The 25,439-nt window shown below is 42.7% G+C and overlaps 1 protein-coding gene across 3 annotated transcripts; it reads left to right on the top strand.

Moving 5' to 3' along the window:
• Positions 1-1,558: 1,558 nt before the first annotated feature.
• Positions 1,559-25,163, top strand: STAT1 (signal transducer and activator of transcription 1). 3 transcript variants are annotated; one of them, XM_061376502.1, is made up of 24 exons: positions 1,559-1,704; positions 3,481-3,609; positions 4,215-4,359; positions 5,635-5,733; positions 7,035-7,130; positions 7,818-7,896; positions 8,992-9,083; positions 9,676-9,827; positions 10,097-10,255; positions 11,605-11,697; positions 12,098-12,157; positions 13,420-13,449; positions 13,532-13,625; positions 14,520-14,561; positions 15,038-15,121; positions 15,654-15,752; positions 16,253-16,388; positions 18,193-18,248; positions 19,335-19,429; positions 21,611-21,750; positions 22,347-22,532; positions 23,185-23,260; positions 23,713-23,815; positions 24,345-25,163. In XM_061376502.1, exons 2-24 carry the CDS (start codon positions 3,482-3,484, stop codon positions 24,366-24,368), a joined length of 2,268 nt encoding a protein of 755 aa, XP_061232486.1. In that variant the 5' UTR covers positions 1,559-1,704; position 3,481; the 3' UTR covers positions 24,369-25,163. The 3 variants fall into 3 exon arrangements, with proteins under 3 accessions (XP_061232486.1, XP_061232488.1, XP_061232495.1); XM_061376504.1 differs by lacking the exon at positions 13,420-13,449; XM_061376511.1 differs by lacking the exons at positions 12,098-12,157; positions 13,420-13,449.
• Positions 25,164-25,439: the final 276 nt, after the last annotated feature.

Raw genomic sequence — 25,439 nt, 5'->3', positions numbered from 1 at the left:
ACAGGAAAATAAAAAAAGCCCATGTGATTGTTCTGTATGTTTTGTCTTGCCACATCGCACTAATGATTCCAATGAAAAAAAAAAAAAAAAGTGAAAACAGCTAGTTACATTCTGCTACAGATTTCATTTATAGCCACATTTATACCAACTACTTGGTAATGTTTCATACCATTAAAAAGATACCAAAAAGGATCCAAGTACCTTGCAGACTTGCATCAAATCCTGGACTTAATTCAATTCGGCCTTTGTTGACACATCATACACAAGACAAAACTTGTCACGGCAAAGTAGCACCAAGCGTCCTAGCAAATAACACAGTTGCAAGAAAGGTTCCATGAAGGAAACCAAAACTACTTTGTCAAGCTATTCCCTGGGAAGGAAACTCTCAACTGACAAATGTCGGGAACTGTTAAGACACCCAACCACCTGCAGTTTATAGGCATTCTTAGTTTCTGTAACTTGGATGAAAATCTGGGTTACAGTTCATAGCGGTTTCAACTGTGTTTGTACAGCCCTTATTGCACTGGCATGCCTTCCTTCTGTGCAGTTGAGACCATGGCTGCACTCTGACCCAGCTCCTGCTTTCCAGCGGCACCCCACTGCTCCGCCAGCGAGTATCCCACCAGCAGCACTTGCAAAAGGGTCGTTTTCTCACCGCCACAGAGAGAAGGGGTGGCGGGGGATGGCGGGGGGTGGCGGGGGGTGGCGGGGGGTGGCGGGGGATGGCGGGGGGTGGCGGGGGGTGGCGGGGGGTGGCCGGGGGTGGTGGTGGGTGGGCGGGGCCGGAGCGGGGGAGGCCCGGCCGCCTCTGCTTTCGGTTTCGACTTCCCCTCAGCCGGCCCTTTCGGGTACTCCGCTGCCTTCCCAGAAGTCACGTGGAGCGGCTGTTCCCGGCTCGCCCTCCCCTCCCGCCTCCGCCGCGCCTGCGCACTAGGCCAGGCAGGATCTGCTAAGGGGCGTGCTGAGGCTGCGGTGCTCGGAGCCTGTACTCGGCTGCGAGGGGGAGGCGAGGTACGGCACTGGGAGCTTTGCGGCGGTGCAGTAACTGCACCTCAGGAGATAAGCCCGGTGTAACTAACCAGCCGCTTCCTGCCACCAGCCACCGCTGGGCAGCTCACCGTCCTTGGTGCTGTTTAGGGATCGCCCTTTGAGCTTTACGCTTCCCTGTCTTTCCTCCTGGGGGAACGGGAGGCATCTACTAAGAGTCTTCACTCCAGACAGTGTCACCTCCTTCCTGCCCGTGCTTTCCTTTCACAGTTACACCTGCTCATAGCTCCTGCGACGGCTGCACATTCCCTCACACGCTTCCACACAGCAGTGCTCGGGAGTGCCAGAAACAGAGGCGTCCCTGGGGTCAGCGCTCTCCCTGTTATTGTCAGCACCTGATGGACAGCCTTTTCCTAACGGTGCAGCCTCTGCGTGTCCATCCCGCCCAGCTCTCCAGGGGGTCCGGCGGACCACCCGCCACGGCTCAGCCGCGGAGGGGGCGCAGCACAGCTCCGGGATCACTCCCCACTACCCAACGCGGAAGGGAAAGGGCTGTGGGTGGGGCATCCCGGTATCCCCGCGCTCCTATTGGCAGAGGCTGCAGGGGGCTAGGCTCTGATTGGCCCCACGGTCCGCAGCCGGTCCACGGCTTCCCGGGTATTTCTGGACACAAGCGAGGGTCGTGGAGCGGGGTTAGAGCGCAGCCTCGTCTCACGGGTAAGTGCGGGCGGTCGAGGGCGGACCGGTGCTGGCCGGCCGCCCTTAGCGGGACGTGGAGCGCTGTCCGCCCTGCGGGCCCGTCGAGCCGCGGTGGCGGGGCGGGGAAGGCATGCGAGGTGCTAGGCGGCGGGGCCGGCAATCCCCTGGCCTTTGCTCCTGAACTGCCATCGCGCGGCTGGGCTACGATCACCCGGGAGCGACGTGAACTGTTAGGAGGCGGCGGGGTTGAATGTAGTTAGAGGGCAGCCAGGAGCGAGTGCGAGCTTGGTGCAGGGGTGTTACCGGGGCCCCCACAGCTACAGATGAGCCACCCATTTAGGCGCTTCCAGCAGGGGCCCTTCTCTCCAGAGGCTGCAGTTATGTTGCCCTTACCCAGGACAAGGCAGACGAGCAAGATGTCCATCCTATACCACCTCACTTGTCAGTGACAGCCAGTATCTCAGTGTCATATACTGCGATCCGTGTATCCCAGTACTGGTCTCTCTAGTGCTATCTCCACAAAAGGTGCCGACTTCCTGCTTTTTAAGTGTTTCTCTGCTTGCATCCTCAAGGATCACATTTACTGCATTGTCATATTGCTCTGTAGCCACCTCTTTGGATGGTTTCTGCCACCAACCCTAAGTTCTTTCCCAGTCTGATTGCTTTAAGACACAGGAAGATTGGGGTACATTTGCATTTAAGCACTAGAGGAAAAATAATTAAGTTCATGTATTTAGACAAAATCTTCCAGCTTAGCTTTCCTTGCCAGTGTCACATTGAACTGTTTGACTTGGTGCCACTACAGTATAATCAAATGCTGTGTTACTTGTAATCCAAATTCCATGCTTGGTCTCAATCCCGTATAGAAATCTTCAAAGCCCTCACATTAAATATAATTGCATTTTAAACTCTCATTTACTTCTCACACGTAGCATGTGCCACTCAGCAGCTGAGGGAACAGGCATGGAAACACGGACTGGCAGTAAGCCGCATGCAAGATAGCCCTTTACCCCCTTGCCACCCTGTTCTTCAAGTAGGTCTTATCACGCTTTTAAGAAGAAGTTGCAGATGGGAGAGAGCTTGCATCCCACCACCTGTGTTCTCATCCTGGACTTATCCTTGGATATATCTTTATATGCCATTTCCACTACAGGATGCTAACCTGCAGCCCAGTGAGAAGACTGTAACTGGTCTGCAGCTACAGACCGTACATCAGAACATAAAGCCACTCTATCATAGAAGTGTCATTGTAGAGCATGGCTTCTGTAAGTCATATTGATATTAAGTAACCTTTATCTGCTGCACGGATTACTTGGATTTAACCTGAAAATTTGTCTTGGGAACTACGTATCAGAAAAAAAATCTTCCCCGTACTTCTCCATTTCAGGTGATTTGAGATCTAGTCTATATTCAGAGCAACAAATGGGGCACAAATATCACCTGAAAAAGGGTGCCCTAGAGGTTTGGGTTTTTTTTTCCCCACTCACACTCTTGGTGATGGGGTGTTCATTTGCACTAACAGAAAATGAAATTCCATATACAGGATCTCAGTCAGGCAGTGTACAGGATCCTGGTGGGATTGGGAGGAGAATCCAAAGAGTGAAAACAAGAAAACTAATGGGTTGAAATAAAGGCAGTTTAACAAGTAAAGCAAAAGCCATGCTCACAAGCAAAGCAAAATAAGGAATTCATTCCCCACTTCCCGTGGTCAGGCAGGCAAGCAGGGCTCCATTATGTGTAATGGTTGCTTGGAAGACAACTGTTTACACTCTTCTTACTCCTACCTCTCTCCAGGATGGCTCAGTGGTATCAGCTACAGCAACTTGATTCCAAGTTTTTGGAGCAAGTTCACCAGCTATATGATGACAGCTTTCCTATGGAGATCAGGCAGTACCTGGCACAGTGGCTGGAAAACCAGGACTGGTAAGCATAGAAACTGGCCTTCAGCTTGCGTGCTAAGCAATGCTTTCATACGTTTAGTTACAGGCGGCAGCAGAATACTGGGGAAGCAAGCTGCTAGGTTAACCTTTGAGGGTAGGACACTTCAGTAGCTGTGTGGGTGCTATAGCCTCTGCTCCTGCCCTTCTTCAGGCCCCCTTTCTAGAGGGGACTGACACCTAGAATAACAAGTGTACTATCTATCTCGTATTTCCCTTGGTTGTTCTGTAACAAAACTGGCTGTTTTAAGTCCCATCAGTTGCTACCTTGGCAGTTCAGTCTCTCACTGTTCACAGACTTTTGAGATTTTTGCCAAGATTTTGTGGAGTGTCTTCTCTTTAGGTATGTAAAGAATTTAGATTTACTCTTTAGATTAGTAAATGAAGTTGCACAGAACATGGCAAAAATAGAGCAGGCAGCATTTTGTATTAAGGAAAGTCAATGAAACTGGCTTATATTGGAAGGTAATTATTACTGCTTGCATATACTACAACTGGAGTTGGGGATTAAAAATAATTTACTCCTGTATGCGTTTCTTGAATGCTGTATTAAAAGTGTATTTAACACAAGTATGCCTTAAACTATTATAGGGAACATGCAGCCAACAATGTATCTTTTGCTACGGTGTTATTCCATGACCTGCTGTCACAGCTTGATGATCAGTTTAGCAGATTCTTGATAGAAAACAACTTTCTGCTGCAACACAACATAAGGAAAAGCAAACGTAACCTTCAGGTATGCCTGGGGTATATGTCTATGCATTTGCTTGAATTGCTCCAGTAGTGCAATTGGATGCCTCTAGGCAAATTACAGTGCAATGAGGGATTTTCACAGAGAAGGTGGGAATCCTAGTTTAAAAACCAGAATCCAAATGTTGTCTTACTTTCAGTTTAATTTGCTACAGTTAGAAAGTTAGTTTCATTACCGGTGCAATTACAGTTTCTGAGAACACGAGGAAAAAGAAAGTTCTAGTTTCTACAGTGTTTACTGTATGTACGTGGAGCACTTGAATATAGTTTCACTTTTTCCACCCCTTCCTCAGCCAGTTTCCTGAGCATCCTGATAAGTTTCTGATTCAAAACAAACACAGGGTAAGAAATCCCTCAAATATAACCACAGAACTACAGTTAATAGCAAAGGACTTGTCATTAGACGGCACTTCTGTGCTTTGTATTGTACTGACAAAGAAAAGGGCCAAAGCAATTGGCAGTGAGTGGCAGTGCAGAACTTAATCCTTAGTGACTTACCTACTTCTGTTAGTTGGTCCTTACCTCCTCCCTGTAGGGCTCTATGCCAGATGGTCTTCCATAGAGTCACTTTCTCCACAGCACACCTAGCTTCTCCCCACCACAAATTGGTGACTAGGGGCTGTTTTCAGAACAAACATGACCAGGCTGTACTTACCTGATAGTAACTACAGACCACCAATGAAAGATCAGTCAAGAAGGCTGGCACAGCTCAGCAACACCATCCCAAGCGGAGCAGGGTTGTACTCAATCCAGAGCATGTTTCAACTTTGCGTGCATGTAAAACCATAAGGTTGAATCTGTATCCAGGCTTGACTGTGTGCTCATAAATGGCAGCTACACACATCTCCTTTACATTACTGAGCAAGAGCTGTACCTGCCAAACTAGAACCCCGGCCCTTCAAAACCAGCAGCTGTACTTCAAAGGTGTGGGAGGGTGGCTCTCAAGAGAAGATGCACTCTCTCTGGGACTGTAGGGTAGTATCTCAATTCTCCCAGTAATATCTCTGACCCTTTCCTGTTGTTTTGTGCCACGTTCCATCTCTTCATACATTGATGAACTAAAATAGAAACTCATTCTTTGAGATGGTTGCATCTGTCAAACCCCCTGTAACGTTGGAGCATGTTATGCTATGACCAATGTGTTTCCTCTCACACACACACACACACACACAGTTATCCACTGATCTTTTTGCCAGTCTGTTTACTGAAGTATAAGAAATTATGGGTATGAGCTTTAACAACAGACTGTCTCTAATGCCAGGATAATTTCCAAGAAGACCCAATACAAATGGCAATGATCATCTGTAGTTGTCTGAAAGAAGAGAGAAAAATTCTAAGCAGTGCCCAGCTGTCAAATCAGGTAACAGTCTTGGAACATACTGCAATTGTATCTACACTTTTCTATTGTTTGGGATAGAGGGAGTGGAAGAAAACTGAAAGAAGAAACAGGCTATCTTCTCTGCCCAGCAATATGTTTCTGAGCGACGAAAGAGTGAACGCTGATACGTACCAGCTGGACAGTGTGCCTTGTTTGTGCTGCATGAAGCGTTTGGAGGGGAAATGGCCAGGAAGTAGTTGCTATTCCTTGAGTGATATAAAAGCTACGCGCTTTTTTTTTTTCCCCTTAATTATTCTGTATAGTCTAATGTACTCATGCCAATGATACATGGCACTCACAACTGCCAGCTGCATGTGATACATTCAGGTCATCAAAAAGGGAAATAAATCACCCTATACTTACTGTTGGCACTAGGTAAAACACCATGCCTTAGCTCTGCTTTTTGGTAAGTGTTCTCATTTCCCAAAGCTGAGAACTTAAAATGCAGAGCAAGCACAATTATAAGCATCATAAAAAATAAAGGAGAATCCCAAATGCACAAGTATGCTCAGATTGCCTTCATAGTCTGACTTAAATCTATGATGGGGGACCTTTGGCAGTTTACCAAATAAGTTAAGGTTATCTAAAGTATTCAAGTTGAAGTGTTAGAGCAATAGTGCATTCCTGACTGTCCTGCATTGGAGGAATAGCAAGTTTCTAACACCAGTGGTACTGTTAACATGCAGAATGAAAAGATCCTGCCTTTTAAATTACTGCAGCTCCCTCCAAGTGATGTCATGTAATAATATTCCTGAATGTTACTGGGGTCGGCTTTCGAAAAAACTACCCAGAGATCTAAAATGTGCTTGAATGCTCAGTAGGAAAGAAATTATGTACCAACTTATCCCATTTGAGTAAGAGCACGTCGTGTTCTTTACTCTTAGCCCATTTTTCTCCGTATGCCATATGGATGAATGTAATACTTGATGTAGATGCCATCCAGCCTTCAGGGCTGCTGTTTCCTTGAAATACATTTAGAAGATATGTGAAGATAAAAAGAACGTATTTGTGCAGAGAAAAAACAAAATACATTTATAGCTTTATATTGCTATGATGAAAATGCATCATTACCACACAACAGGCAATTTTTAATCCTCCCTTGTTTCTGCAGATTCATCTGAACCCAATTTTGTATTATAAAGACTTAGTATGATCTGTCAGAAACAGCCAGCTTCATCAGGTTGATTGTCAACAAAAGCCACTAACTTACCTTAAATGAAAAAGTATTTGCTGTCATCAGTCACTCTGGTTTGATGTCTGTTACTGTTCTGTTTGTTCCTCAGATGGAGGTAGGGGGCATACAGAATACTGTGATTGGGATGCTGGACAAACAGAAGGAGCTTGATGGAGAAGTTAAAGGTGTAAAAAACCGTGTTATAGTAAGTATAGCAGAACTTTTTAAAGCAGTGTTTGTTGATTCACAGATGTTGAAAACTTTCAGTACATGAGTTATTTTAAAATAAAAATAATGAAAAATGGTTTGGTTTTCAAGTTATAACCAGTGATTGAAAATGGATAGTTTCTTGTTAGTAGCAACATAATACAGATTGGGATTTGACTGGTTTAGCCAGATCAAATTTCTTTTGCCTAAATTTTAACAACAATATTTTACCCATCTGAAATACTGGCAACTGAGGAAAAAACTCTGAAGAAGTGATATACTGACTAATTTGGTATTAACTAGAAGATAGATTTTCATTTAGCATATGTATTTATGGTCTTGTCATGACAGATATTGCTTGGAAAAAAGATTTCTAAGAATTTGAGGTTTTGTTTAAAATGCTGTGTACTGTTCCAAGGTTTCCCACTGTAGCTTAGGTTCTCATGAACTCCATATTTTCCATACTTTATTAATAACAATTATAGTTAGCTAAGAGGAGGAGGAAGGGAGAGTCAGTAAAAAGTTGTTTAGGCGTATTTCCTATTAGGGAGGTCCAGGAAAAGGCATGGCTACAAAACTGGACTTCATCTCTGTAAAGGGTTGATACCATACAGTTCCTAATCACAAGTTACACATTACATGAAGGTGTTGAATAATTGTGGCCACCTTAATTTGTGCTTTGTAGGATGTGGAGCAAGACATCAAGACATTAGAGGATATACAAGATGAATATGACTTCAAATGTAAAACCTTGCAGAATAGAGGTAATTTATCAATGACATATCCCATTGCATGTACTTTGTCACGGTAAACTCTTATGTCAGGATTCTAAACCTAATGAGATGTAGCCAAACTTATTGGCGATGTCCCTTCTTTATTAATTCTGCTTTGATAATGTCCCTCCTTCATTAATTCTGCTTTATGCTGAAACCTGAATTCCTGAAAATGCATCCTCTGCTTCTGTCCTGACAACTAAAAGAGCCTCTTTGTAATGCAGTGTCCTTTTGTCCTTTATATCCTTTTGGTACTAGAAATAGCAAACCCTATAGATTTTGTGATCATTCAACCTTACACATGAATATTCAAGTTTAGGCTTCTCTTTGCTATGTTGTATTTCACAAATGCCTTCCTGCTTCAAGTTTTGTAGGTGTTTGTCTACCAAAGGAAGCACATGCAGCTGTAGTCCATGCTGGTTTCATTGTAGATCTGTCTTTTTGATTTTGTTCTAGAAAAAGCTTCAGTTTCCAACACAAATTAGCAGTTGACTGTCCCTCAGAACAGGGATGTGTTCAGAAGATATTAAAGGGAGCATTGATCCACGATCTTGCTCTTTGTGTCCGGGGGCAGGTAGTACTTCTATGAGGCAGATGGGAACCTCTAACCTAAGGTCATTGGCAGCAGAGGTAATAACTAGAGTGACTGTAGGATCTGTCAGCCTGGGCTATCCTCAGGAGGCTGTAAACATCCTCCCTTAAAATAACAGTTAGCTACTGTTGCAAGGTTAAATACTAATTATTAATGTCTGAAGTCAGCATAAGAAGAAATTGCTCAGCATGTATCTTTATGCAATATAACTATTTTGGATTAGTTTCTTGCTCTTAAGAAATAAGCAAACTCAAATCTCAATTACTTCACTGGGATAACAACTTTCCCTTGCATTAGTGTTTCAGGTGTAGACTGTCCTTTCAGAAGAAGGAAAGGAGGAATCAAAATAACCTAGAAGGCAGTAAACATTTTCTCCCTTAAGCTTTAAAGATATACCTAGGCATTAGCCAGGCAGGTCCCCTCCTCCCCTCAGTGTTTTTCCCACTCGTACTTCAGCACTCAAATCACCTTCACAATTTGGACTTATTTTACAGAGCACGAGTCCAACAGTATGTCGCAGGAGGAATATAAGAAAGAACAGATGAATCTCAATAAGATGTTTTTATCACTTGACCTGAAGAGAAAGGTAGCACTCAAGTTTTCTTTCAGGAGGCAACAGCACTTCATTTTGACTGCATTTTCATTGGATTTTCATTGGCTTGGCATAAATTATGTAAAAGAAAACTCTTTTACTACTATTAGTTGTATTAAGATTTCATTATTTCCACCCTGACTGAAAATCTGGGATCTCTGTAAGCAGTTCTAATTCTCTTTAAGGAACCTTTATCAAACTCTCAGGTAAAGCTAAACAATAAGAGGGAAAAGGTGTCCTGTCAATAACATTAGAGTTAAAAGTGCTCACTCTTCTTGTAGCGCTCAAAACTACAGCAAACACTGGGTAATCCCAGATACACACCTGGGACATCCATGAAACATTGGCTCTTCAGAATTCAGCAATACTGAATGTGCTTTGTTTCTCCGTTGTTCCTTCACTTACTGTAGCAACTACTCCAGTTAAAACGAAGTGGGTGTTTTCTAAAAACAACCTCTGTTGACAGAAGTTAGTACTTTGAGATGCTCTCAGAGTTTTGCAAGACAGATAGCATTAGCTAAAACAGTACTTAGATTTCCTGTGTGAAGTATTTTTAATACACAGGGTAATTTAATACTCTCTGTAGGAAGTGGTGAACAAGATAGTACAGCTGCTGAATGCCACAGAGCACACACAGACTGCTCTTATTAATGAGGAGCTGGTGGAGTGGAAACGCAGGCAACAGACAGCATGCATTGGTGGCCCACCCAACGCCTGTCTTGACCAGCTACAGAACTGGTAAGTCTGTAGTCAAGGACTGCACTGGATGGGAACTTGTAATGTTTTACAAGAACACTGGATCTGTGAAATACCCTGGTGATTTGTATTATACATTTTCATTCTGTCACAGTATAACTACATTTCATTGATTTTATTACCTTACCACATTTCCAGTGAGAAAGAAGTGTTCTCTGTGCACTGCCTAGTCCTTCGGGACAATCACTTGCTGTCTCAGCATTATTACACTACAAGAACATGCTAAAAGTAATAAGATTGTGTAATTGTAGGTTCACAATTGTTGCTGAAAGTCTACAGCAAGTTCGTCAGCAGCTCAAAAAGCTTGAGGAGCTGGAACAGAAGTTTACCTATGACCCTGATCCCATCACAAAAAATAAACAAGTTCTGCAGGACCGAACACACAGTCTTTTCAAACAACTCATCCAGAGGTAACAGACAAGAAGTGTCTTTTTGCATGAATAAATGGATGGAGAGCACCTTCTCTTCTGTTCCCTCAGTATTTCCTGCACGCTAACTTTGCATTTTCTGAGGTTTTCTGAGGTTTGTCACAAACATTAAACTAAATTACCATTTTTGAGATTTACTCCATCTAGGATTTCCACAGGTTTAGGCCCATGGAAAGGGTTTGTGATCAGTCATCTTTTAACCTGGCAGGAGCTATGCTACAACATGCATTGATTACAGATCAAACTCCTAGGCTGCTAGTCCTTTTCATGCTTTAAACTTCAGCCCTGCAAAGCTCCAGTAAATGGAGGCAGCAAACTATGCCCAAGGTAAATGTACACTAGATTCTCCAACCCTTTGTCTCTGGGCACATCCTCTTTCTCTTCAGCTTAGGGATGTCAGCCCTATTTCTACCATCTCCATAACGCAAAATCCTCTAGCTGATATTTGTCAAACATAAGATCAGAGTCCCATTCTGTAAACATACAGTAGACAAATGGATGCTGCAGAAGACTTGAATCTAGCAGATAAGAGAGGGGCTTTGATATAGTAGGTAACACTCTGTTATGGGGGGCTAGAACCCAGGTTTTCTGAGTCCCATTCAGATGCCTTGACCGCTAATCTTCAATTGGAAAACTCATGTACTGTTTTTTAAATGAAGTGAAGGCAATGAGAAAGAGCTGTAGAAATCCAGCTGCTGTTTAGTTACCTGTAAGCTACTGTTTAGTTATCTTGCCTGTAAGTGTAGTTGAAGGAAAGGACTCCATGCTGCACAGGGCTAGGTAAGTTTCAGGATTTAGGTCTACGCAGCACAGTTCTACACAAAAAGGCACCCAAAAGAGCAACAGTTTGGAGTGTCAGAACAGGTTAGCCTCAGGAGGTTCCTTCATGGGGTTAGCTAGCTGTTATCAAATCCCCAGCTAGTTTATCTGGCTCTTCGGCATGTTGTTACAGAGCACTGTAGCTAAGTGTAGCAGGTGCTGGGGCTGGCAAACAAAGCAACGCTGTCCTTAGATTGTGCTGAGTTACATCAGTGTTTATATGCCATTTGATTTTAGGGAAGTTTGAGGTAGTGCTGTCCTTCCACAAGCCGTCACTATATTTAGGAAAAGCCAATCCTTATGAAATCTCCAATCTGCAATATTTCTAGCCCCATTGATACAAATGAAAGAAACCAACACATACCCATCTGTGTAGATTGAAACTGAATGAACAAAGTGTGTAGTACTACTGGTAATTCACTGTTCTTTTGAAGTTCTCTTTTTACATAATTTCTTATTCCTTAAGTACAACATTGATAAATAAGAGTTCTTTTAATCTGTTCTTTCCATAGCTCCTTTGTGGTGGAGAGGCAGCCTTGCATGCCAACACATCCTCAGAGGCCACTAGTCCTGAAGACAGGAGTACAATTTACTGTAAAGCTAAGGTATGTTTTCCCCTTTCCCCTTCCTGTTTTGTGGTAAGCCTGTTGTGTCACCAGCTTCTTACAGCTGAGAGGATTGCGTATCTTACACTGTAGCCCAGGTGCCATGGTCAAGAGCAGGAAAGTGCCATGTGGCAGGGAGTCTGTCTTCTAGCAAAGTTTATCTTGCATTAACAGAATTGAAGGACATTGAATATACAAGAAACGTATCCAGAGACAAGAAAATACGTGCAGACAACTTTGCCAGCAAAACCAGTAACTTGTCCATCTCTTTCCTCTCTAAATGCTATCTTGTATGGAGCAAGCTTGGAGACTGTGTGCAACCCTGAGTTATGCAGCTTAGTAGTAGAAGAGAACCTGTCTTTTGCAGCTGCAGTCATTAAAAAAAAATTTCTCTTTCCAGATTGCTGGTGAAATTGCAGGAATTCAACTACAACTTGAAAGTGAAAGTCTTATTCGATAAGTACGTTGCATTTTTCTCATCCCTGTATACATTAATGGTAAGCAGTCCCCATCTTCAGACATCCAAAAGGCAGTGATATTTTAAGTGTTGAGTTGACCAGGAGCAGGCTGGTTCTCCATGGCAGCAGGTATACCCTCCATTTTTTATACTCATGGCCTTGCTTTAAATCTCTCTGTCACTGGAGATGTGTCACAGAGTAAAGACAACCTCATCTTCTCACCACTAGCTCCACTCAGGTGTATCAAGGAGAGCTCACTGCTGATAAATCAGTCTAGGCACAGAGCAGCAGTTGGGCTTTTGCAGAGCACATGCTGCTCTTCTCTGCTGTGGGAGTTTCACTTGGGCTAGCACAAGACGAAAGCAGAGAATTGAGCTCCACTGTTTCCAACTGCATGGAATTCAGCCATGTCTTTTAAAAGTCTTACTTTTTGGGTAGTCCCTGGTGAAGAATAGCTATTCTAAAGCTATCTCTAGAATAGCTATCTAAAGCTATACTCTGAATTAAGGGTATAAGCAGTCTACCATTAACATATCACATGTTAAGTGAAAAAATTAAAGCAGTCTAAGCTGACTACTACCAACGTTGTGTAAGCAAGTTCAGTTTTTTATAAGCAGTACAATTCAAATGAATTCAACACTTACTCTAAGGACAGGGAAAGAAATGTAGCAGGCTATCCAAAGTAATGACAGTGGCCATGATTTTAAGAAAGTAGGTGGGTTTTTGTCTTGCCATTCAAGCCTTTGGGGGGCATTCTGTTCATTTGAAGCACATCTGGGGTCCAGAAGCTTGCATGGAATGGGGAAAAGGAAACGAAAAAGAAATTCTGTGTGGTGGATGTGGGGGCTGAGGCTTTGAGAAGTGCAGATAAAACACAATTCAGTAAAATCCCAAGGGTTGGGAAAACAGATTGAAGTGGCACAGCAGTTTATTTGGTAAGTTGTATGGCTTGAAAGCAGATTTGGAATAACAGTACTATATAATTTCTCAGACTAAGAGTTAAAACCTATCCAGTAAAAGAAAGGACTTTGATTATAAACCTACCATACCAAAATTGAAGCCTCAGTAAAAGACACCCTGTGTAGCACAATATTGATGTTGACTGCATGAACCAATTGCTTCTTTTACACGTCGTGCACTTTTCACAGAAGCATTTATGAGTTCTCAGTCTGCTCTGTCAACCACTAAAACACACACACATTTTCTGTCTCTGGCAGAATCTTTTAGAGATGATTGTTACTTTGTCTTTTTTTCTTTTTAACAGAGATGTAAGCGAGAAGAACTCGGTCAAAGGGTATGTGGCATCAGTTTGGTATGTTCATGTTGGGTTCTTTCAACGAACTTCAGACTCAAATCTTTTTTCTCTCTTTGTGAAGGTTCAGGAAATTTAATATTTTGGGAACAAGCACAAAAGTGATGAACATGGAAGAATCCACTAATGGAAGTCTAGCAGCAGAATTCAGGCACTTGGTAGGGGACTTTTTTTGTCTCTTATTAACACATCCATTTAATTGTGTGGGTAGAGGGTGTGGTAGGAAGGAGATAAATTGTTTTTGTTATTGAAGTCATAGTTTCCTTTTCTATTAGAGGAACTGTGGTCATCTCTGCTTTTCTTTGTTCTTCTCTTTTTGAAATCTTTAGCCTGTTTCAATTGAAAAGCTACTGCTTTTGTCACTGAAATAGGGCCAGAAATAAAAACAAGAGTATTTACTGCCATACAGGTCATATTGCAATGAGTTCTTTGGAGGAGTAAGAAAAATAAGCCTAGAAATGCTTTTCTGGGCCTTTAAGAGGAAGGGTCATAGGTAGGAAAGCTTGGAGTAGTTTAAAGAGTTTTGGGTCTGGAAGAGGAAATGGACAGCTACAAGGAAGTCAGTGCCTTCAGCAAACTATACAACACTTCTGATCTGCAGATTGTGAGATAAGTCAAATTGGTTCCACCATTACAACATGAAAGGAAGAATGCAAGTCCTGACAAGTGAACATGGGATTTCCCCTTCTTCCCTTCATTGCCCAGAGCAGATGCTGTGTAGAGCTTATTGTCCATTTCAGAGGGGTACTTCAGTAAACCAGTATTTCATCTAATCCTTTCCAATTTCACACTACTTCTGTTCTTATAAGGCCTCTTACATAAAGACATCATAATGGTGCAATATCTATTGTCACAGCTGAATGGTTTATAAAATAGTAGCTACCTACAATTTAATCCTTTGGCTTCCACAGCGTAGAACCAGCTAGAGTCAGACACTAGTGCAGCAAGTTCGCATACAGTTGAACTGCCAGAGCATGCAGACACTTCCACCCTCTACCACTTTCATTTGTGGCTGACAGAAATGACAGGGGTTTTTTTTTGTCTGTTTGCAGCAACTGAAAGAACAGAAAAATGCAGGAAGCAGAACAAATGAGGTAAGCAGCACTCACCTTGTTTGTAAAGCTTTAGAATAATACAAAAAAGGCATTTAAGACGGTGCTCTGCTCAACCCCACAAGGAACCACACGGGATGACAGACTAATAGGAGACAAGTTGAGTGTCTTAAGAACAGTCTGTGTAGAAGGTGCCTACAAATGAGAACTGCTGCCAGAACGGTGTCACCTCAGGGCTCTCCCTCACTAGCATCTAGCTTTAGCAGGACTTTCAGGCAAGGACAGATTTCTCTATGGATTCCAGGTAGGAGCAAAAAAGTGCCTAGAGAATACCCATTCTAACAGGCAGTTTTAGGAAATCAGCATCGTCACTTGACTTTGACTTGTAAACTGTTTCTGAGGTCTAGAGCAAGTCATCTTTGTCATAAAAGGTTTTTCATTTGTGATAAATCCTCTTACCTTCCCCATAAACAATTTTCAGTCTCTGAAAGGTTTGTTGGCTTTTGTTTCTTTTAAAGGGTCCTCTCATTGTAACAGAAGAACTTCACTCTCTGAGTTTTGAGACACAGCTGTGCCAGCCTGGCTTGGTAATAGACCTAGAGGTATGTCTTAGGTGATGCAAATGGACTTAAATTCCTGTATGTCACTCATGCTGACAATCTAAACTTCCTTTTGTTTTTTTTTTTGAAGTACTGGGGTATCAAGCACTTTCAGTTATTTCAAATATATGAATGACACTTCACAACATCTCTGCATAGACAGATACACTGAGAATGCTTTCAGAATTCTGGGTAAATAGGAGTAGATGTGCTTTGCAAAGTGTCTGATAACCAGCCCTGTGTCTTAAGCTCTCTAAGTATCAGTTTTAATTTATTTTAGAAGCAATATGCTATGTACTTTACCATTAATATCAGTGCTGTCATAACTGACACTAAATGAAAGTCTTGATCAGACAAAACCACGTCTTTCTAATAATTCATCATAGTAACATTTTCACCCCTACACACAGACTTTGAAAAGTTAAGCTGATGTAAGTGAGGAATTACAATGGAATTGAGTTTGTAGGTAGTCTAGAGGAGGACTGCAGGACCAGTGCAGGGTAGCCCAACGTGTTTCCTTTTGTGTCCCTTTCAGACCACATCCCTCCCCATTGTTGTGATCTCAAATGTGAGCCAGCTTCCAAGTGGATGGGCTTCTATCTTATGGTTCAACATGCTGTCTACTGATCCCAAGGTATTTGAAAAGAAAATGTATGAGAAATACTATTTGCTGTTTTCAAGCATTGTCTGTATACAAGTGGCTGCTGCACTTTTTTCCATGCACATGACTCTTAATGGCTTTTAGGTACAGAGAGAAGCACAGTGACTTACTTCCCTATGCTAAACAGAGCAATGTTTGAAACCCACATAAGAATACTACTGTACATTGTATTCAGCATATACAGTACACAGTGAGAAGCCAAACAAACATCCAGGAATTCAAATATAGCACACTTGAGTGATCTAGGAATTCTGCCCACTGTGAGAAGGCAAGTCCAAAGCAGAGTCATCATCCCAGAAGTTGCTTTTCCTGGTAAAGAGTCAGAATAGCAACTTGCTTTTGCAGAGTTGTCTCAGACTGACATCTATTCTTAAGTCTGCAATTTGTTTCAGCATTACGCTTCTGTAAATTCAAATGCCACTCCAAAATTAATGTTTATTGACTATAGATTGTATTTTTCCCTTCCATTCCAGAACTTGTCCTTCTTTCTGAATCCACCTTATGCAAAGTGGTCTAAACTTTCTGAAGTTCTGAGTTGGCAGTTTTCATCTGTAACAAAGAGAGGACTTAACGCAGATCAGCTGAGCATGTTGGGAGAGAAGCTACTTGGTATGGTCTGCTTCCATCACACATGGCCTGTTTGAACTGAAGCTAGTTCTAGGTCTTTTCTGCAATCTGTTTTGTCATTTCCTCTCATACCTTTTCCCCCTCATACAATATCACTTTATAGGACTGAAGTGTTTTCAGTACGGTAGAGTTTGTAAAGGTCATTATAAAATCTGCAGTTCTAACTTACGAGCTCTGTTCATTAAGGAATGCAGACTGGGGATACTTCTGCCTTTGGAAGAGCTACTGCATATGTTTAGTCAATCTTTAAGGTGGCTGTTTGATGTCTTTTTTTTGTTTTGTTTTTAAATCGATCTCCATTAACTTTAACTTCATGCATGCCTTCAGCTACAGTAGGGGTTTTCTCTGCATAAACAGAGTTGCAGGATCAAAATGCAAACACTATGAAACTATTAAATGATACAGAATTTGTCATCTCCCAGATAAGAGTCCTTAGTAAAAGCTTAACCGTCCATGAGTTGTGTCCAAGCTCTTTGTCAGTTAGCCTTATAGGCAGGGCACTTGACACTGCTACTGAGTGTGCATAGTAGCCTCTAGATAAAAATGCTGTTGATTCGGTATATTCCACTAACATTAAGTTTCAGGAAACATTAGTGGGTCTAGGTGGCAAGTACAGCATTTCAGTGTCTAATTCCCTTCCTCTGATTTCCCCGAGACACAAGATGTGACAAAAAGCTTACTGATTTAATAGATTACTTGTCAAAATTCCACAGGGGAAGTAATGTTTTTGTTTAATTAGCCATCATGAAGACAAAGTGACCATATTTTTGTGGTCAGCTTGCATTTCAGAGCTTCAGAGATTTTGTCAAGCTCTGGTAACAGTAGGGATGCTATTTAAATCTTATCTCTACATCCAGAAGTATTTCACTACTTAAAAAAAATCCAGGTATTTGAACATGACATATTTGGGACTCCTTAATGGAAGCTAACAGGGTGCCAGCATACAACTCGCTGCTGTTGTGATGTGAAAGTTGACAGAATCTTGATCTCTTAAGATTAGCAGCATCAGAAACAAGCTTCCCTAACCCAATTTACTTTTAGAGAGATGAGAGGAAAAAGCAGCGTATTTCTGACTTTATTGAAATCTGTACCATGATCTGTAATGGAAGGAATTTGGTTCTGAATACAGTCAGGGTCTGCAAAGCTTTAGCTACTGTAGTCACAGCATAGTATTCTCTTTGTGGTTTGGCTGTGGTTTATGAAACACTGTTGACATAAAAAACAAGGCAGGAAGGAAACGATTGCAACAGGAGTGAGATGAGTCTGTTGTGGGGCAGACCTAGGAGCCAAGAGTTCCTGGGGCAAAGCCTACAAGTCACTAGAATTGAGACAGTAGAGTGCTTAATCTCATAAAGCCATTGTAGGGTCTGCTGAGCTCCTACAGAATCATAGAATCATAGAAAAGCTTACAGGTTGCAGTTTTCTTGTTTTGCTAGAGAGATGTGCAAGATTACAGTCCCCTTTCCATTTCAAAATGGAAGCATTCTGAAGTGGTGAGTGTTAGGTATAGCACAGTGTAGAAAGTGTCAGAATTAATTGGTGCCCATAATCAATACGTTTGTATTGGAATGCATACGTTTGGTTATTCTGATGCAGTGAACTCCAGAGGCGAACTTTGCAAGCTCTCCGTGCATGAGCTGTAAAAATGTAGTAGCCTTCCATTTCATTTTAGTCCAACTGCTCAGAGTTGTAAATAAACAGTCAGAACTTGGTTCTCCAGCTACTTTCCCTTCAGCCTTACTAAGTAACTTATGGAACATGACTGAAGTCAATTTATTCTGTCCAGGGCCAACAAGTGGAGGATCTCATGATTGCCTTATTCCTTGGACAAGATTCTGCAAGGTATGAACACAATTTAAACATTGAGATGGAAGAGGGAGCTCTGTCTTGGTTTGTTTGGCTTTTTTTCCCAGGGTACTTTCTCAGTAGTGTATCCTAATTATTCTGGAGCTTACATGGCTGTGGGAGGTTTTGGTGGTGAGGTTAATGTAGCAGCAGAAAGAGGAAAAAGGGCTCATAATAGTAGATGATTTTGAGATTGCTTTTGAGCCATGTAAACTACCCTGAAAGATGCATTTTCCTAACACAATGTTTTAATTATTAATACAGTTGCTTTTAGTAGTTCTCCATTTTAGCTGTTACAAAAGATGTAAAACCAACCAAACCAAAACCAAACAGCAAGATGGTCATAGGGAAGGACACTTGTGAGACTAGGGAAAATTGGATTAGGGTGAGAATTAGCACAGGGTGGCCAATGGGGTCAGCACAGTGACAGAAAAACACATCATTAGATTTTATAACCCCAGCTGCATCAAGACAGGATGACATTTCACATTTTCTTTGGCTTTAGATCCTAAACTGGTATAGATAAGCAGGTGATGGCAGCAGGCAGGAGCAGACTCTGGGGAAAGAGCAAATCTCTTGTGCCTTACAAGCATTCAAATTCATTAATACAGATGTCTCATGGGGAATTGAAATCAAGAGTCTGAACAGAAAGTGTCTCTAAGCTGTTTTGCTAGCCAGCCTGGTTGAAAGTCCAGTAGGATGGTTTGGATGTCCAAGAGCTGTGATAAGGCCCAGGCAGGAGCCAACACCTTTGCTTTTAAACCAGAGTTTTTGCAAGAGAAGCTATGGATTACGTTTGTGGGTACTGCAGGCTTAAACAGGCATTTCTGTCACACTGCCTCTTGCCTTAAGATTCAGTACATGCTTCATTCCCAGTAGTTTCTGTCCTGGAGTGGACAAACGGAAAGGGGGGGAAAATTGTAAGAGAATATGGGGAGGATGGGACAGAAGAAAGAGGGAAGAAAAGTGCTACAAAAAGTAGATGCTGGCAGGATCGAGAGCTTGCATCCTCTCTGCTTACCAGAACTCATGTTTCGTTACCTTTGTTCTCCCACCCCTGTCTTGCCATATTCTGAATTCCAGGAAAATATAAATGATAAAAATTTCCCCTTTTGGCTGTGGATTGAGGGAATCTTGGAGCTTATTAAGAAACACCTCCTGTGTCTCTGGAATGATGGGTAAGACCTGACTGAAGTTAAAGATCTGGTCATTGCCTCCTATCTCCATTTAGGCTAGAAATTGCATCCTCAGGTCCTGAGGTTGTTTATGCAGATCCAATAAAGGGGGGCTTGGAACTAGAAAAGTCTGAGGCAGATGAATTCTAGTAGTGAGGAAGCTCTAATGAGGCAACTGCTTAAAGCAAAACCAGCAGATGACCAAGCTGTCCCATCTAAGTCACAGAGCAGGGCTTTGAATGTTAGATATTTTTTTGCCTCTGCTCCCACTGTGAGTAGGTTCTTTTCACACTCTAGAACCCTCTTCTCTGATGGGGAAGACTGAAGCACAAAGTCGTGAAGGGATCATCTGCGTTTGAACCGAAACACAAAAACCCTACCCACATGCCTATTGTGAGCCTCCTGTAGGTGGCAGCAGCCACACTGAACATCTGTATCTGCAGTGAGTCCAGAAAGTAGTCTTTATTAATAGATTTAATAGAGTATTATTAATTAGTAAGACCCTGCCAGAAGGAGAACCAGCTCGATTTGCCCTTTACTACAGGTTTAGTAAACTTTCAGTTCTGGTATTGCCTATTTCAGAAGTAACTGCTGCCAAAACCAGGACAAGCCAAGGTCACAATCCTGCATTTTAGATTTAGCCACATTATGAAACCCTGTCAATAGCACACTCACAGTGGAGCATCTTGCATCCCACAGTTTTCAGGATCTACAACAGCAGTGTTCTGTCATGCTACATTCAGCAGCAGGCTGAAAATGATTACCCCCTAGTTTTGTCAAGGCCTTTTTGCACTGCCTAAAACCTACCTATTTCTTAGCTAAGTGGACTCCAGTGCAGCAGGAGCTTTTGTCAGCATTACTGAAGCAGAGTTGCAGTTCTGTCTTATTCGGTGTTCTGCCTTAGCATGGCTGCGTGCCTACAGGATTGTTTTTGCGTGTGGCTCTCATAGCATACAGTCTTGAGCACAGCTCATTTCTCTCAGGTGTGAGGACAACCCCCTGCTTAGGGTTTAACAGAAAGAGGTGGCACAAGTCAAATCCCGAATGTAGTCAAAGCCAGAGATTTAGTGCAGTTTGGTTTTCCTCCCTCAGATGGATTTGTTGGGTAGAGATCTTTATTGCCTGGAAAGGCAAAAAAGGGAAACCGAAGGGAAAACTTGTCAACTACAAAGATATTTTAGTGGGAAAGAGACAAATCTATAGTGTTAATTAGGATAGAGACTCCCTTTTTTTTTACAAAATAGTAAGTACTACAGCCTTAAGAACTTGAGAGATGGGAAGGCAAGAGACTTTCATTATACATAGGATATTTCCTACTGAACATTTATTACCTAAAGCATGCCATTAAAAAACAAAACAAAACAAACAAGACTCCATTGAACAGGCCCTCTGAAGTTCTAAGCAAAACCGTGATTTAGTAGTTTTTGTGCAGAAAGCAGTTTCCATAATTTAATGCACAGAAGGCCAGCATCAGCACTCAAAACTTAATTATTGATAGAGTATTTTGAGGAACAAGCAGCATTATAAATAAATTCTGACCCTTTATAGAAGCAGTTGGGGTATGAGCAGGGTTATGCCCTAGTGCTGCTGATTTGTACAACTCCCTCCCCAGTACCTGTTCAGACCAACAATCCATTTCTTACAGTAACCACATGGCTGCCTTGCCCACACAATTACACCTGCTGACCATAGCGATTCTGGGGGGTTGAAGTCACACAAACAAAACAGCTCATCTAGAGAATGTGCACCAGGAATGAAACAAACCCCATACCTGTATGAATGCAGTCCGGTAGCTAGCAAAGGTTTCATCAGCCAAAGAGAAACGACTTGTGAAGTTGAAACTACTGGCTGGGATCTGACCATATTACACACATACAGCTTTACTTCTGCTTCTACCTCACAGCTTTTATTCTGAGCTCAGAAAAACACCTGTATAAGCCACCAGACTGAAGGAGGAGTGCAAGGGGAAGCTGTGGCAACTCATGGCTTCCACACAGTAGCTCAAGCTGTCAATCGTACTGCTAGGTTTCCAGCTATGCCCAAGACAATGCCTTCTGTGAGGCTTTCACATTCACATTTCACTATCAAGCACTTTTGATTGACAAAAGCTTTTTAGTTCTCCTAGTTTGCCCAGCATAGGTTTTACATTGAGGGGTAAACTCAGCTTTGTTTTCAACATTACAGTTGCATCATGGGTTTCATCAGCAAAGAGAAAGAACGTACTTTATTGAAGGACCAGAGTCCAGGAACATTTTTGCTAAGGTTCAGTGAAAGCAGCAGAGAGGGAGCAATCACATTTACCTGGGTAGAAGGATCTCAAATTGGTAAGTCAGAGAACATCTTTGTCTTCAAGAGCTTACATTAGAAGAAGTCATGTTTATGCTCTTCTCTTACACACTGAGAACCAATACAATACACCACCCTAGCAGTCCCAACCCTTACAAGCAACAAGCTGCAAGCAACAGCAGCCACATAACCTTAGTGTAGCTCATAAGCCACACTGTCAATTGATTGTTCAAGGTTTCAGCTGGGACTAGTACCACTTCTCAGATACTGCTTCTGGCCTGGAATTCTGTTGAGGACACACTGCCTAGGCAGTCTCCCCTACATCCGCAGGTTTTTTCTTAGCAAAACACCTTTAGTACATGTGCACCTGCATCTCCCTCCAAACACATAGCACCTTATCCCTCAGATTAATTTTGTCATTCCAAACACAAAATACACCAAGAGCAATCACTGTATGCCATCCCTGCATGTGCCTTTCTATCCCCCAAAACAGTTTTGCTTCCTTTGATGGTCATTAAATACTGATCTGCAGCACAGACCTATGAATCTGTGGAAGTGGCTGCAGCTTTACTGGACAGTTACATAAAACTATTTTGAAACCACGTTTAAGAGTTGCTGCTTCTCTCACCTGCAGAGCCCCAGTTCCATTCAGTGGAACCATACACCAAGAAGGAGCTTTCTGCTGTTACTTTCCCTGACATCATTCGCAACTACAAAGTGATGGCAGCTGAAAACATTCCTGAAAATCCACTGAGATTTCTGTACCCAGATATACCCAAAGACAATGCCTTTGGCAAATATTACTCCAGGCCTAAGGAGGGTAAGTGCTATAAATGACTCACACAGTGTAAGTGTGATGTTTGTTCTGGAGGTACTTGTGCACTGTGTAATAGAAAGAAAGGGTAGCAATCAGAGTGAATGTCTTGGCAGCCTATCCCATGCTTGAGTGCTGCTCAGTTGAAAGGTGAGAACAGGCACCTAAGCTTTAGTAGGTTAAGAAAAGGTCTGGTTTTAAAGAGGCACAACATGAGATCCAGTCAGATCAAAACCTGAAAACGTTGCTGTCGCTGGCCCTCTGATTCAGCTTTCAAATGAGCCTGTGAGACACTTCAGAAATGCAGGTTCTGGCTAACAGCTGGACCCATGACTCATATTTGACTGTTACACAGGACTGATCCTGGCTGTGTGGGCCTGGCAGGATGTGTTGATGCAACTACATCAAACTGAAGGAGAGGTTTTGTTCCCCATTCTCTATAGGGGAAAAGCAGAAATGAAAAGCGGACTAAAAAATGGAATAAAATCATCTTAGTGCTGTAAAATGCATAAGAGACTTGCACGTTATCTGGGTCACAGGCTTTATTTTTGGTACAATAAAGATAGCAAAGTGAAGTAAACTTGCTAAAAAAAACCCCACCACCACCGAGAAAAAACACACCCAAAACCAAACTTTTTTCTTTTTCCCCTCCTTAAAGCACCAGAGCCTATGGATTTGGATGGTCCCAAGGGAAACGGCTACATCAAGACTGAGTTAATCTCTGTATCTGAAGTGTAAGTTTCTACAGAAATGCTGGGTTTTTAGGAGCTGATCATAACTTTTTTGCTATAGTTTTGTCTCTTCACAGTATTTAAAGTGAGGGGGCCCTGACAGGGGCCCCTCTTTCCCTTTGAGGATCTGATCACACCACATTCATGCAGTGCTGTGTTTGAAAGACCATTTTTAGGTAAAACCCCAATAAACTTACAGGTAGTTGTACTGGCAAATAATTTCATGAAAAGCAAGTTCTTAAAAGATTTGTTGGATTTGCTTGATTAGAATGTAGATGACTGAGTAGTCCCAGGTTTCATTTAAATCTGTGCTGGCTTCGCAAATCATGGCGTATTGCTCATAGGCTAGGTCGTCTTCACAGGAGACCTCAGTCCTTCTGGACTCAGCTAGACATGATAGCTCAGCTGTGCCTCACTTTAGTGAAGGTTTGTCCTTACCCTTCTCCTTCTGTTAGCCACCCCTCCAGGCTCCAGTCTCCAGAAAATCTGCTTCCCATGTCTCCTGAAGAGTTTGATGAGGTGTCCCGGATGGTGGGCCCAGCAGAGATTGACACTGTGGTATGTATCGTAACCCAGCCTTTTGCAGGAGGGCTCAGCCAGAATTTGCTTTCTCCTTTTTTTTCCTTCTTTCAAATGCATAGAAAAAGCTGGGAATCCAGAGTTAGACTGGGATTGCTATCAGTTGTTGTTTCCACTTGTTTGTGAGGATGGGGATAGGGATGAAGAACAGGAGAACGAAACTACCAGTGTGTATCTTGCAGGAAGGCAGGAAGGGATGAAGGGATGAAGGAGTAACACTGTGGTCCTTCTTGTGGGGTCTGGGTGAGGAGGAAAGCTGGAGGAAGGTGTGCGGCTTGCAGTGTTGCCTTGCCAAGGCTGGCAAGGTACTGCCTCTTAACAGCGCAGAGCCATCCCTTTGGGGTGTGCTTCAGAAAAAACCCAAATCCAAGCTTCCTCCCTCCATGGTATTTTGATCCTAAGATGTAAATCTGCTGCTACTGGGTGAAGACCTGCTTGTGCTCTGTAGTTAGCAAAAACTAGAGCCTTACTTGGCTAGTTTAGTTGACATTTGCTTTTCTTTTTGCAGATGTGTTCAGCGTATTCAAGTTAAAGGTTGAGCTTCTTACTGCATCATTAACGTCGCTGATTAGCTTATGCATCCTGCTTTGCAGCCAGTGAATTGGTGACATGCTTCACTTCAGTTCTTTGGTTTCTTCACCTGAAGGTCCAGTAGCAAGTTTTAACTAATGGAAATATGAACAGCAGTCTGAGTAGCCTCCTTCCATGCACTTCTTTGGTTTAGAAGTTCTCTGTTAAAGTATTTCCAGTTAGTGAGACACCGTACCAAAGCAAAGACGGGAATGAGAGGTCCACAGCAAGAGTGATGAATAACATGCATTTTTTGTGTAATAGAATTAGTTAAATATAGTGTGTAAAACAGCTGGCTGCACACAGAAGGCTTCAAAGGAAAACTAGCTCTTTTGCAGAGGTTCTGTTAAGAGAGCTTGCACCTTTTGCTTAAGTGTGTCTGAAGAACTTTCATAGCTTTGAATTTTCATCTGTGTCACAGAAAGGAGAAGAGAAACACTCTGCAGGTGTATGCCACACTGAATCCATCCTGCTGGAGTTTGTCCTGATTTTACTTTTTCTGAGGGCATGGCATACTGAAAAATCGTAAGCCAGATCATTATAGAATCCCAGAGTGGTTTGGGTTGGAAGGGACCTTAAAGCTCAGTTCCAACCCCCCTGCCACAAGCAGGGACACCTTCCACTAGACCAGGCTGCACAAAGCCTCGTCCAGCCTGGCCTTGAACACTACCAGGAATGGGGCAGCCACAGCTTCTCTGGGCAATTGGCTCTGGTGTCTCACCACTGTAACAATAAAGAATTTCTTCCCAATATCTAACCTAAATCTTCCCTCTTTCAGGTTACAACCATTCCCCCTTGTCCTGTCACTACATGCCCTCGTAAAAAGTCCCTCTCCAGCATATCCCTGTAGGCCCCCTTTAGGTACTGGAAGTCTGTTAAAAGGTCTCCCCTTCAGGAGCCTTCTCTTCTCCAGGCTGACCCAGCCCAGCTCTCTCAGCCTGGCTCCAGAGCAGAGCTGCTGCAGCCCTTGCAGCATCTCTGTGGCCTCCTCTGGACTTGATCCAACAGCTCCACGTCCCAGAGCTGAACGCAG

This window comes from Neopsephotus bourkii, unplaced genomic scaffold, assembly GCF_033783945.1.
Source record: "Neopsephotus bourkii isolate Nb327-2 ecotype Australia unplaced genomic scaffold, CSIRO-AGI_Nbou_v1 NB_196, whole genome shotgun sequence".
Lineage (NCBI taxonomy): Eukaryota > Metazoa > Chordata > Aves > Psittaciformes > Psittacidae > Neopsephotus > Neopsephotus bourkii.
This window is presented reverse-complemented; position numbering and strand designations above follow the sequence as displayed.

What these genes read in the sequence shown, in the direction of transcription:
- STAT1 (XM_061376502.1), top strand. Translation starts at nt 3,482, where the DNA reads ATGGCTCAGTGGTATCAGCTACAGCAACTTGATTCCAAGTTTTTGGAG. An exon ending in TAAAACCTTGCAGAATAGAG is followed by an intron (nt 7,897 to 8,991) that starts GTAATTTATCAA and finishes CTTATTTTACAG; the next exon opens with AGCACGAGTCCAACAGTATG. An exon ending in CAGCAGAATTCAGGCACTTG is followed by an intron (nt 13,626 to 14,519) that starts GTAGGGGACTTT and finishes GTCTGTTTGCAG; the next exon opens with CAACTGAAAGAACAGAAAAA.